General features: G+C 36.9%; 1 protein-coding gene across 1 annotated transcript; it reads right to left on the bottom strand.

Annotated features, from left to right (window-relative positions):
• Positions 1-297: 297 nt before the first annotated feature.
• Positions 298-1,559, bottom strand: LOC103406478 (ethylene-responsive transcription factor ERF107). Its single transcript, XM_008345464.4, has one exon. The coding sequence runs from the start codon at positions 1,376-1,378 to the stop codon at positions 641-643; it is 738 nt and encodes a 245-aa protein (XP_008343686.2). The 5' UTR covers positions 1,379-1,559; the 3' UTR covers positions 298-640.
• Positions 1,560-13,669: the final 12,110 nt, after the last annotated feature.

Below are 13,669 nucleotides of genomic sequence, written 5' to 3'. Positions count from 1 at the left end.
GCTTCACAGATGTCGTGCTCTTAGAAGCTAGATCAACATCATGACGTCGGCATTTTGAAAATGTTAGGGTTTCGACCAATGCCCTCACACCTTTCCATTTTAAACAATTTTAATAACAAACGCAACAAATTAGGAGTGTATAATAATTACACATTGCATTGTACATGATCATTTGATCTAGTGACATTTAGTCTTTATTTTATTGAACGAGGTGATGAACATTGTTGTTGATTATGAAAGATGAAACACATCTTTACAATTTAGAACAGTTTTGATTACGAATGTAACAAGTAAAGATTGTAAAATAATTACACATTTCATTAATTATAATTAGTCTCTGTTTTCACTTTCATTTTTCATCTTACGAACAATCTTTCATTATTCCACATTTTTACATACATTTGATCCTTCCAGTACTTCATATTGTAGTAATACATAAATCTAACGGAAGATTTGGCGCAAAATCAAGCGTAGTAACGTTCTAATATTTATACAACCAACTTCACTTAGTGGATAATTAAGGCTTGGTTGTTGTTGTAGTAATACATAAACCATGTATATAGTAAATCAGTAAATCCACCATCCAATCATATTCTAACACATCAGCAGAGGAGGATCCTGAGATTAACACTGAGCTCCTTCAAGCACCTTCTCCTTCCCAAACCACCCAACTTTGAAGCTCCAATTCTTCAGTCTCTGTTACCTCCTCCTGCTTTACCGATCTCCTCCTCTTCCGCACCGTGTTCACTGGCGGTTCGGACAGTCCGGCCTCCAACGGAAAATTCAGTATTGCTTTCCTGCCCCTCAGCTTAAATGCTGCACAATCATAGGCCTTGGCAGCGTCAACATCAGTGTCAAATGTCCCTAGCCAAACCCGGGTTCCTTTCCGGGCCGGATCACGTATCTCCGCCGCGTACTTGCCCCACGGCCTCCGCCGGACTCCCCTGTAATGCCTTAACACATCACCAGAGCCTGAAACTTGTTGTAATTCATCTTTTGAACTGGAAGTTTGACAAGTACTATATTTTCTCTTTGGTGAGCATTGTGAGCTCAAATTCAGGGGCTCTACTTCCATGGATGGTAAGTTTACGCTTTCGGGTTTCGTTTCGGAATTTGAGAGTTGGGGGCTGTGGTAATTTGGGGTTGAAATGGGGGAGCTGGACCCTGATTCAGAGAGGGATGAGTACTCGGGTTTGACTGGTTGGAACTCGAAATATGAGATATCATCAGGGGTAATCTCGAAATTGAGATGAGAAATGAAGGAATCTGTGAAGGTGAAGTCTTCTAAGAGGTGTTGGCGGATGAGCTTAAGAGTTGAATCATCTTGTTCATGTGTAGACATTTTGAAGTGAGGGCAGAAGGGGAAGCTAATTACCATGCACAGGAAGGATATGGATACTATTTTTATTTTTTAATTTAAGAAATAATATTTGATGACTTGTGGAGAAGAAATTGAGGAAATTTATATAGGAAAAATCATTTCTTTTTCTTTTTCTTTCTTTTATTTTCTTAGGTGGAATCACTACCCAATCACCCACATTTCACCATAAAAGGGGGCTGCTCTATTAATCCAATGGTCTTATCCATTCTTCTCAATGATTACGCCAATGATGAATGCAATCCTTTTCAGTTACAACGAACTTAGACTAAGTAGTTAACGCAGTGTGCTGGTCCTTGCACTCTGGTTCAAATCCCCATTTTATTGATAAATGGAAGAGTTACACTCATAATAAAGAAAGGCTTAGCAAACGAGGCGTGTTTGTCATGTTTGTGTCATACCCGTTATCTTAATGGGTCGTGACGTGTCAAACTCGTTATCTTAACGGGTGACCTAATAACGACCTAATTCGTTAACGGGTCGTGTTGTGTCGAAATAACGGGTTATGCAAGAAATTGACATGCATGTCTAGATCTGGCAAATAATATCTCATCAGTTATCGGGTTCTTAATTGGTGACCCTATAACGACCCGACACGTTAAGGGGTTACTTGATAAAGACCCAACTAAACATGTTATTTTCATGTCTTTTTATGTCGAGTTAATGGGTTATGTAAGAAATTGTCAGGCCAAAACAACCTAACAGCTACATTTGATTACAATCATCAAATAAAATATCCACTAGACAATCTGGAGGATCTTCGAATCACAAGCAAGAGCTGGAGGAGAAGAGACAAAGCTGAGCTTAAGAGATGGGCAGCTTCGTTAGCGTGGCGTCTGACATAAATGAAATGTAAGAGCATAAGTGAGCCCTTTACACTTAAGTACAAATGTTACTTTCGATAAATTATAATAGTTTAAGACATCAATGTTTGCATAAGTGAACCATGGTAGTATACTGCTAGAGTCACTGCACCAGAGTTCTTCAAAGATTAAAGTAATTTAAGATATCAAATTGTCAGAAAATACATTAAATTAGAGAGCAGCCCACAGTTTTGTTTCCAGCCGAGGGTTATCCAACTTGCTACTGGCTTGCAATTAGGTTGAAGAAGTTTTGCAACTTGTGATAACTGCAGGGGTCCCTCCCCTGCAACTAACACATAATGTCGATCTCTCACTGTCGCTCTTGTCCAGATACAAGCTATGTATGAATAAAGCTGTATCGAAAAGAAACCTAACTAATTAATTAAAGAGGATCCTCCCCCACACGCATCTCATCAACTTGTGAGCAGACCCCTCTAAGTCTCCTGTTATCAAACCGAAAGAAACAGAAGAGAAGACACCTCTCTCTCTCTCTCTCTCTCTCTCTCTCTCTCTCTCTCTCAGAGAGAGACAGAGAAATTTTTAGTTATGATGGGAACACGGATGGTAGAGAGAAATTTTTAGTTGTGATAGGAACACGGGTAGTACACCACATGTTTTTATGTAAATGGTGGGAAATTTTATTTTTAAAGGAGAAATTAGATTCTCATCCTTCATTTTGCTACTCCTTTGATTAAAATCCTATTCTTTTTCCATTTTTGATCAAAATTCATGAGTATTAATAACATCATTAATTATTTCAATAATAAAATATTTTTTTATTTCTAAATATATTCATTTAATGTTTAAAATGTTACAATTAGTATATTAATATTTATGACTAAATTTGTTATCATATATTTTTAGTTTTAGTTTGTATCCATTTGTAATTTGCAACCTTGTTTTAATTTGTACTAATTTTCTTTTCAGTTTTAATTTGTACCCATATATTAATTTCTTTTTGTGCCCATATTTTTTAAAGTTTTATTTGTATTTGTACCCATATTTTTTTTAAATTTATTTGTACCCATTTTTTATTTTGCCAAATGTACCCATGCTAATTATATGTACCAATTTGTTATATGTAAAATGTACCCTTTTTTTATTACATAAAATCTATTCAATTTTTTTCTAATCCATTTTTAAACTTATATGGATATATTCTTTTTTCTTTGATTTTAAAATGTATTAATGTCAAGTTTAATCGAAGAAATTTACTAATGTTATTAAGCCTAATATCTTTTTTTTTTTGTTGTGATTTTGAAGAATGTACCCATGTTTTAATACAATAATTTTTTGGTTAATTTTGATGAATATGCCCTTGTTTACACACACACACACAATAGTATATTTGTATTTTAATATTTTTAATCCCACAAATTATGGTTTTTTATTTAAAATCTCATTTATATAAACAACTATAATTTTTAATTTTTAATTTAAAAAATATAGTAACGTACATAGAAATAAATTATCACATTAATTTCAGGGATTTCGATCAAAAATTGAAAACCAACAAGATTTCAATCAAAGAATATTCATAGCTAGGGACCGCATCCAAAGTATCCCAATAAATTATTAACTTTTTAGCACACATATCCTACCATTTATATAGCGACACGTGGTGTACCATCCCGTGTAACAGTTACACAAAAAAATCTCTCTCTCTCTCTCTCTCTCTCTCTCTCTCTCTCTCTCTCTCTCTCTCTCTCTCTCTCTCTCTCTCTCTCTCTCTCTCTCTCTCTCTCTCTCTCTCTCTCTCTCTCTCTCTCTCTCTCTCTCTCTCAGCTGGTTTTGACATTGACAAATATTGGTTAGATTGAAGGCCTTTTATATTACGTAAATGACTTGTAGTGGTTAAACTTTCACTACCGCATTTAAGGTCATGTGTTCGATTTTTCATTTTCGTATAAAAATAAATAAGTATCGTTGAATCACTAAATTTGGTAATTGATGCCTCATGCATGCATGCATGCTTTGAAACCTAATTTACTTTACATTACATCCATTTGTATTAAAGTTAATTACATTAACATTTCGCATTCAGATTTGCATGCCTTTCAACTTGTGAATGATATACATGAACCCTTATGTATGGACACCTAAGGAAAAGTAAACCCTAGCTTAACTGTAAGCTGTTCGTCATGGTCCACACTTGTCACATCAAGCTCCGATCTCTTTTCTACGCTCATTAAACATATCAATTCTATTTAATACACGTTTCACTTGAGTCGACAGACATAGAAGACAATTATGTCCGTATTATGTACATGAAAAGGAGGCATTTTTAATTGTGACAAGAACACGAATATTACATCATGTATTTTTATACAAATAATGAAAAATCTTAATTTAAGTTATTAATTTTTTAACACACATAATCAACTATTTATACAGAAACACATCCTGTACCATATCATGTAACGATCATACTGAAAAATTTCTCTACAAAAAGAATCAAGTATGTATCTTTTTTCATTCAAACGCACAACGTCATCACACTTTTACAATAGTGTGTACAAGACCAACGTGTGTGTAAGCATCCCTTTCATTGCCTCGAATAAAGACAGAAATGACTTGGCATACACATTAGGTTAGCAATTGGGATCAATGAGCCTCGAACAAAGTTAACTTGGTCAAAAGTTTATAATAATCAATGTAGGTAAAACGTTTTTCATTGTTCAACACCTTTGTAAATCATGTTTTGTGATTAACCTGTAGCTGTCAGCCATATCCATATCAGTTTCTAATTAAAAAGTTAATTATTCATTAAACAATACATGCAATCAATCGGAGAACGATAAGCTGCTACATCAGATGTGGAGCCTCCCGCGTCTGAAAATATATACCATTATCCCAAACAATATAATATTATGAACTTAAGAACACTAGTGTAATGAACAGTCTCCAATGACTTTAAAACCCTAAAATATGAATATATATTATACTGAAATGCGACTTTACCCTTTCAAACTCAACATTTTCATATAAGATGAATCATAAATATAGATTCATACAACTCATATACTTCGGGTAAAAACCTATCTATAAATAAACGTCCAATAAAAATCCAAAATTTAAATAAATTGCCACATAAGAAAATAAGTAACCTATTAATATAAGTTATTTACAATTTATGCCACAACTTTCTATACCTGTTCTCATACAACCATTATTAGCCAACCATTATGGCGAACGTTTTTAACAATTTCTTTTACCAGTCTAATAATGAATTAAATAATGCATTACCATATCTCTTAACTATGTAACTTTAGATAAATTATTTTGCGAACACAGAAACATCAAACATATATATATATATATATATATATATATATAATAGTAAAACATAAGATAGAAGATACATATTTTGAAAAGTTAAATTGTAGGTAAATTTTATTCATACAAAACCAAAATTGTAGATACACTATTGTTGTAAAAAAAAGGTAAATTTTTTATGTAAAATTGTAGATACATTATTGTGACAATAGGTAAATTAGTTTCATATAAAATTTAAAAGTAGGTATATTATAGTCATACAAAAATAAAATTGTGGATACATTATTGTTAAATAAGAACATGTAAATTTTTATCTTGAAAACTGAACAATAGATAAATTATTTTTGTACATACATTAATTTTTTTTTTAAATTAAAACAATAGGTACATCATTAGCTTCACAAATTATACACAGTAGGTAGATTATTTTTGCTAAAACTAAACAATAAGTAAAGTATTTTTTAAGATACGTTAGTGTTGTAAAAATTAAATACTAGGTACATTATTACTCCACAAATTTGATATGATAGATAAATTATGGTATAAATTTATAGTTGGAAAAAAAAAAATTATAGGTGTCACAGCTCGTCCCGAAAGATATTCTTTGATGGTGTGAAATGTCTAAATTACCCTTGGACGTCGAGTACATTGTGTAGTGGTGTGGTTTGAGCTTAATATTTTGACCAATTATTTCCATTCTTAAAGATTTGGAAATTACGTTTTATTTGTTTTCAGTTTGGTTGGCCAAACCTGGACCACACACACACACCAACCAATCTCGTTGACCCTATCTCTCTCCCTCTCGATTTTCTTCCATTGTCCGTACAATACGTATGGTCAACCTTTGAACCTAGCTCACTAATCATGGATCGAGGTTTTGGAAGCCATCTTCGTGTTCCTTGTGAGCTCAGGAACACATCCATACCATTTTTAGAAGGTGAATCCTTAAAAAACCCGAGAACCCAGAATTTCTGACTTGGGTTACTGTTCATCCAGTCGTGATCGTGGAATTTTCAGTGATTTTTAAGGTTCTAGGAAGCTTTAGAACATCTTCACGAAGTTCGGGGAAGAAAGTTGGAGTGTTTTGGACGTCGGAAAGCTTAGTTTGGCGAGTTTCAAATTTTGGCCGGATTATCGAGGTTTCTCCGGCGAGATTTCGTGGATTTCAAGGCTTGAAAGTGATAAGGTTTTGTTCTTCTAGTCCTAAGCTTCATTTTGGTATATAATTCATGAATTTTGGTTGAGAATCGAAGAAGATATGAAGTTTTAAAGATTTTTCCAGTTTGCGGCGATAGCAGTGGCACTGGCGCCGGACTCCAGCGAACCAAGGAAGAATGAGGAGAATATTCCGTCAAAGTTGACGGAATATGCTAACGCCGTCAGGTAATTATAACAGTATATGTTGATTTTTAACGGAATATTCCCTAACGCCGTTAGGGAATCTGTTTGGTGTGCCAGGCATGTGCCTGCGCGTGGGCCGCGTGTCTGGCCGTGCCTTGGCCGACGCGTGAGGGCACGTGGGTGCTCGGAAATTTTTTCTAAAAATATAGGGATGTTCCTGAGGTTGAGTAGCTCTTGGTGGTATATTCAAATACCTCATTTGAGCAATGTATGAGAAGTTATTAGCTAATTTTGGTTGTGTGCTTTAATTAACATTTATTTAGTTATTTCGCATATAGGTGAGACCTATCCTAAGGATGAGCACCATCAATCGAGGTTCGACGGCTACGACCCTTTGACATACCAGTGAATGGGCTTTTGGTTTTCCGTATATACCTATATACTTGAGATTTTTCCCAAAAAATGAATTTGAATGATTATACGTTTTGAAATGCCATGCAAAGTATCTGCCTATTTTATTTATGCATTAGTAGTCCGCAGCACCAATCATAAGTATAGGCAACTACTAATGCATAATGAAATGGACAGATACTTTGCATGGCATTTCAAAACATATAATCATTCAAATTCATTTTCTGGGAAAAATCTCAAGTATATAGGTATATACGGAAAACCAAAAGCCCACTCACTGATATGTCGAAGGGTCGTAGCCCTTGAGCCTCGATTGATGGCGCTCGTCCTCAGGATAGGTCTCACCTATATATGAAATAACTGAATAAACGTTATTTAAAGCACATACACAAAATTAGGAAATAACTTCTCATACTTTGCTCAAATGAGGTATTTGAATATACCACAATGATCTACTCAACCTCAGGAACATCCCCATATTTTTAGAAAAAAATTTCAACCATCCACGCACCCTCACGCGTAGGCACACCAAACGGATTCCCTAACGGCGTTAGGGAATATTCCGTTAAAAACTAGAATATGCCGTTAAAGTTACCTGACGGCGTCAGAATATTCCGTCAACTTTGATGGAATATTCTCCTCATTCTTTCTTGGTTTGCCGAAGCCCCGCGCCGATCACCGCTGCACTCGTCAAAAACTGGGAAATTTTAAAACTTCAATATCTCGCTCATTTCTCAACCAAAATTCACGAATTTTGTACCAAAATGAAGCTTAGTACTAGAAGAGCAAAACCTTACCACTTTCAATCCTTGAAATCCATGGGATTTCGCCTGAGAAACCTCGATATTCTAGCCAAACTTGAAACTTGTCAAACTCAACTTCCCGACGTCCAAAACACTTCGTTTTTCTTCTCCGAGCTTCACGAACACGTCCTAAAGCTTCCTAGAAGCTTAAAATCTCCTACAAACTTCGAAATCACGAGTGCATGAACAGTGACCCAAAACTGGGTTCTCGGGAAAAATAGGTCTTCACATTCTAAAAACGATGTAGATGTGTTCCTGAGCTCACAAGGAACACGAAGGTGACTTCAAAAACCTCGATTCGTGAAGAAATTGCTTGGTTTGAGGTTTGTCCGTACGTAATGTACGGAAATGGAAGAAAAATCGAGAAGGATGAGAGAGAGAGTTAATAGGATAGTGATAGTGAGGGTGTGTTTGTGTGTGGTCCAGGTTTGGCCAACCAAACAAAAAACAAATGAAAATAAACCTAAATCCTAACTTGTTCCAAAAGTCTAGGAAAATTAGGAATTGGACCACAAAAACAAATCACACAAACACATCTCAACGTCCAAGGGCATTTTAGACAATTCAAACCACCGATAAAAATAATTCGGGACGGGCTATCACATATATTAATGACATTTTACATACAAAAAATTGGTAATTTTTATACAATGAATTTTACATACAAAAAGCTGATACATTTTATTCAAAAAAAAAAAGCGATACGTTTTATGTAATGGGTACATTTCATATAAAAAAAACAATGGGTACATTTTACACAAAAGAGAGGGTAGGCCTTTGCCATTCGCATTTCATAAATAAAAACTCATATAATTTTAAACATCCAAGTAAAACTTTACTTTCTAACAACCTATGGGCAAATAAGTGACCTATTATTAACAATATATTTACAACTTATGCAACAACGCCCTATTTAAGTTAGAGATAAATGTTAGCATAACTTTTTCTAATTCTGATGAGCAACAAGCCACTATATACTAATATATTATACTAATTAATTTACCTATATTTTGTAGATTAAATAATAAGTATATTTATATGAGAAATATCAATGATATGCCTACTCATAGAAGCTCGGGATCCATGATAAAAATGTATGAAATATTATACTAGTTTGTTTGTACCATACTTAGGGCCTCCGTATTTAGATCTCGTATAAATATTCGGTGGACTCAAATGTAATTATGTAATGTAATGGCAAATATGTAATAAGTGAGGAGCCCTTATTCTATAAAAGGACTCTTCACCCTTACAATTAGAGGAGGCCAATTCCTAGGCCTTCTCAACCCTCTCAGAGCCTCACTCTCATTACAGAGGCTCTCACACTCTCTCCCTCACAATCCTCTCAGAAATACAATATTAGTGTGAACGTAGCCCAAACCTTGGGGTGAACCACGATACATCTTGTTTTATTTACATTTCTTGCAGATTCACGGTCGGATTTACGTTGTTCTAAGAACCCTCCGGTTTTATGCATCAACATTTGGCGTCATCTGTGGGAATCGACAAAAAAAGCTATGTCGGTTCTCTTTCATTTTTTCATCTCACCACCTTGAGACCTCACCACACTCCACCGTGAATATGCAGAAACCTAATAACCAAACACCACACCAATATTCTGATTTGTCCTCGTCATTGCCAGCACTAAAAAGGAGAAGAGAAGAGCTGGGATAGAATACAGCAATCAACAATGCCAAACTTGGTCCTCCACCACCCACCACTCATCTCCTTCCTTTCCCACCTCCCATCATCATCATCGTCATCATCAAACTTTCCAATTCAGACCCAGAAATTAACGGCCTCGTTTCACTCAACAAATCATGCGGTTCTGCTCGGTTGGCGGCCCAACACCATCTGGTACATGGTGAACCCGCGCAGAGTGGCAATGGTGGCTAAGCAGATAAGAAGGGAGCTGTCTAACATGCTTTTAACTGATAAGGTCTTGCAGTACACTATTCTTCCTGAGGTTTCTTTGGGTGCTGACCGTTACCTCTCTTCGCTAACCACTATAAGCGATGTTGAAGTCTCCACCGACTTGCAGGACACCTTTTTAATGAATCGGTTGTGGGGAAGAACTTTGAGCTGGATAACCCATAGATGCAGCGCTGGAGTGCTAGTCGGCCGAGCGAGCACGAACGAGGAACATGTGGCGCTCGTCAAGGCTAGGCAGATCTTCGACAGCCGTGGCAATCCCATCGTCGAGAGGGCCTAGATGAAGTGGCAGCAGAGCGACCATCATGATCAACAACAGCAACAGATTCAGTATAATTTTGGCGGGGATGAGCTTAGTAAGGTTTTCTCCCTTCCAATTCATGCTTAGGGGCTTCAGAGTTTTCTGAATGGTAACCGGACGGTGAAACTCGACCCGAGTTCCTAAAACTAGTGGGCTGAATTAGGTTTCGGGTCTTGTGGGTTGGTCATGAATAATAATGGCACTGAAGTGTTTGAAGGGATGAGTAATGCTCTCAATAACAACATCTCCAGGACTTTTAGATGCCCGCCTACTGTAGCCGCCGAGAAGACGTCCAACGAAATCGTTTTGTCTCAAAAGCTTAGCTGCCAGTCGGGAAAGAAAGCTTTAAGAAGAGGAAGGCTGATAAGGTGCATATCAATAAGCCAATTCCAGATGGACGTTTTCTGCTGAAGAGAGCAAGATCTATTGAATAGATTTGCTATGGAAGTGTCACGACGTCAAAAACAGGGAGAAAGCCATGTGCTCGCGGTTTCATGCATGTGAAATCATTTTCTGATTTTTGAGAAAGCAAAAGGAGAAAGTCATGTGAAATCATTTTCAAAGAAAGGGAAAAGAGAAAGTAAAAGCAAAAGTAAAAGCAAAAAGCAAAAGAAGATAAAAAGAAGCAGACATAATTGCGGTAGTGATGGCTGCAGAAAAAAGGAATTATGGGCGTAACCCATTGAGCAGAGGGTCGGATTTATTTTTGAATGATGTAATTTATTTTTCTTATCTTTCGGAGACATCTGTATAACCCCATCAGAGGGTAATCAAAAAAAAAAAAAAGGACAATCCCAAAATAATGGGCTGGAATGTTATGTGGAGGGCAAAGACCCATATGCCTAAAAAAGCCAAGCCCTATATTATCACCAACCAGGTGATCAAAAGTACGTCTAGTACTACAAAAAATTATTCGGCAGCCTACCGCTGTTACCACCAACCATGTGATCAAAAATACGCCCAGTACTCCAAAATTATTCGGCAGCCTGCCGCTATTATCACCAACCAGGTGATCAAAAATACGCCCAGTATTCCAAAATTATTCGGAAGCCTGCTGCTATTATCACCAACCAGGTGATCAAAAGTACGTCCAGTACTACAAAAAATTATTCGGCAACCTGCCGCTATTACCACCAACCAGGTGATCAAAAGTACGCCCAATACTTCAAAATTATTCGATAGCCTACCACAATTATCACTAACCAAATGATCAAAAGTACGCCAAGTACTCTAAAATTATTCGGCACTCTGCCGCTATTATCACCAACCAGGTGATCAAAAGTACGTTTAGTACTCCAAAATTATACATGAGCATCACTTATGTCAATCATACATAAACATTCATGACCATCATTCATGTCAACATTCATGAGCATCACTCATGTCAACATCTATGAACATCACTCATGTCAATCATCATAAACATTCATGAGCATCACTCATGTCAATCAGCTTCAAAAGCTTCATTTACAAAGCTCCAGCTTCAAAAGCTTCACTTGTAAAGCTTCACCTACAAAGTTTCAATGCAGGGTATACAAATACCGTCTCCGAACAACCGCCACTTCGGCACATACATGGATTCAATTTGAAGTCTCCAGCCAACATACTCTATTGATCGAAGACTTGGGGGACTACATTATGTACCATATATTGAGCCTCAACTGGGCCTCATGAAAAATACTTGAGGGACTTAGCCTATTATTTATGTACTGAGGAGCGAGCCCTTATTCTATAAAAGGGACTCCCTCATTTTCGTTAGAGAGCAACCATTCTACATGTGCTGAGGAGCGATCCCTTATTTTATAAAAGGAACTCCCTCACCATCATTAGAGAGTATCGCCGCCTGCTGAGCAACCGCCTCGCTGCGAGCCTCAACTCTAACCCATAACTTATGTATTGAGGGGCGAACCCTTATTCTATAAAAAGGACTTTCTCACCATCATTAAATAGCATCGCCGCCTACTGAGCAACCGCCTCACCGCGAGCATCAACTCTAGCCCATCACTTATGTATTGAGGAGCGAACCCTTATTCTATAAAAGGGACTCCCTCACCATCATTAGAGAGCATCGCCGCCTACTGAGCAACCACCTTGCCGCGAGCATCAACTCTAGCTCATCATTCTACAAAAAGAACTCCCTCACCTTCAACGCCACAAGTCGAGTCAACCAAGGCAACATAAGCCACAAGCAGAGCAGCCTCGCAACATTTGCTACTTCTAGTTAAGCATCATTTCAGATTGGGCACCGCCGCATATCGAGTATCAGTTCTAGACGACATCTAGTTACTTCGGCCCACACATGGACTGAATTTCAAGTCTCCAGCCAAAAGACTCTCTTGACTGAAGACTTGGGGGACTAGTGTTTGTACCATACTTAGGGCCTCCGTATTTAGATCTCGTATAAATACTCAGAGGACTCAAATGTAATTATGTAATAAATGGAAGGGCAAATATGTAATAAGTAAGGAGCCCTTATTCTATAAAATGACCCATTACTTTCCTCATTGGGTCAGGCCAATTCTTAGGCATGAATCTCACCCTCTCAATGCCTCGCTCTCACATTACAGAGGCTCTCTCCCTTACAATCCTCTGAGAGAAATAGAATATCAGTGTGGACGTATGCCAAACATTGGGGTGAACCACGATACATCTTATGTTATTTACTTTCTTGCAGATTCACGGTCAGATTTACATTATTCCAAGATCCCTCCGGTTTTGTGCATCAACATAGTTTTTTATAAATTAATTTATCTATATTTTGTAGATTCACTAACTTAAATAAACCTAAAAAAGATTCACTAATTTAAATACTAATATATTTATATGAAAAATATTATGAATATACCTCCTAACTAGGGGTGCAACTCGGGCGGGTTGGGCGAGTTAGAAGGTCAACCCAACCTTAACCCAACTTTTACAATTCGGGTTCAGATTGGGTTTTAATCGAGTTCATCCGAGTTCGGGTTGCTCAACTTTTTTAAGTTTTAATCGGGTTCATGCAAAGTTTGAATTAAAATACAAGAAATACCAAAGCTAGTACCAAAAAAAAAAAAGAAAAAAAAAGAAAAAAGAAAAGAGGAACACTTCATTGTCCAAAGCTAGTACCCAACTCAAGTCTTGTCCTTCGAAGCTCCTGCAGAAAAATCAAAGTGTGGCTGCCAGAAAAACAATTGCTTTCAGCAACTCCATGCACTTTTCTATCATAATCCATCAAAAGTCACTAGTGAATCCTCTGCGAAGGTGCAAAGGTCATTGAGAAGCACGTTGCACAGCTTAACCCAATCGGGTTTGGTTAATCGGGTTGGGTTGAGTTGGGTTGGACAAATGATCAACCCAACCCAACCCAATCAATGAACGGGTTGAA

Source organism: Malus domestica, chromosome 01 (genome assembly GCF_042453785.1).
Source record: "Malus domestica chromosome 01, GDT2T_hap1".
NCBI lineage: Eukaryota > Viridiplantae > Streptophyta > Magnoliopsida > Rosales > Rosaceae > Malus > Malus domestica.
The sequence above is the reverse complement of the archived record's forward strand: the minus strand, read 5'-3'. Positions and strand labels throughout refer to the sequence as shown.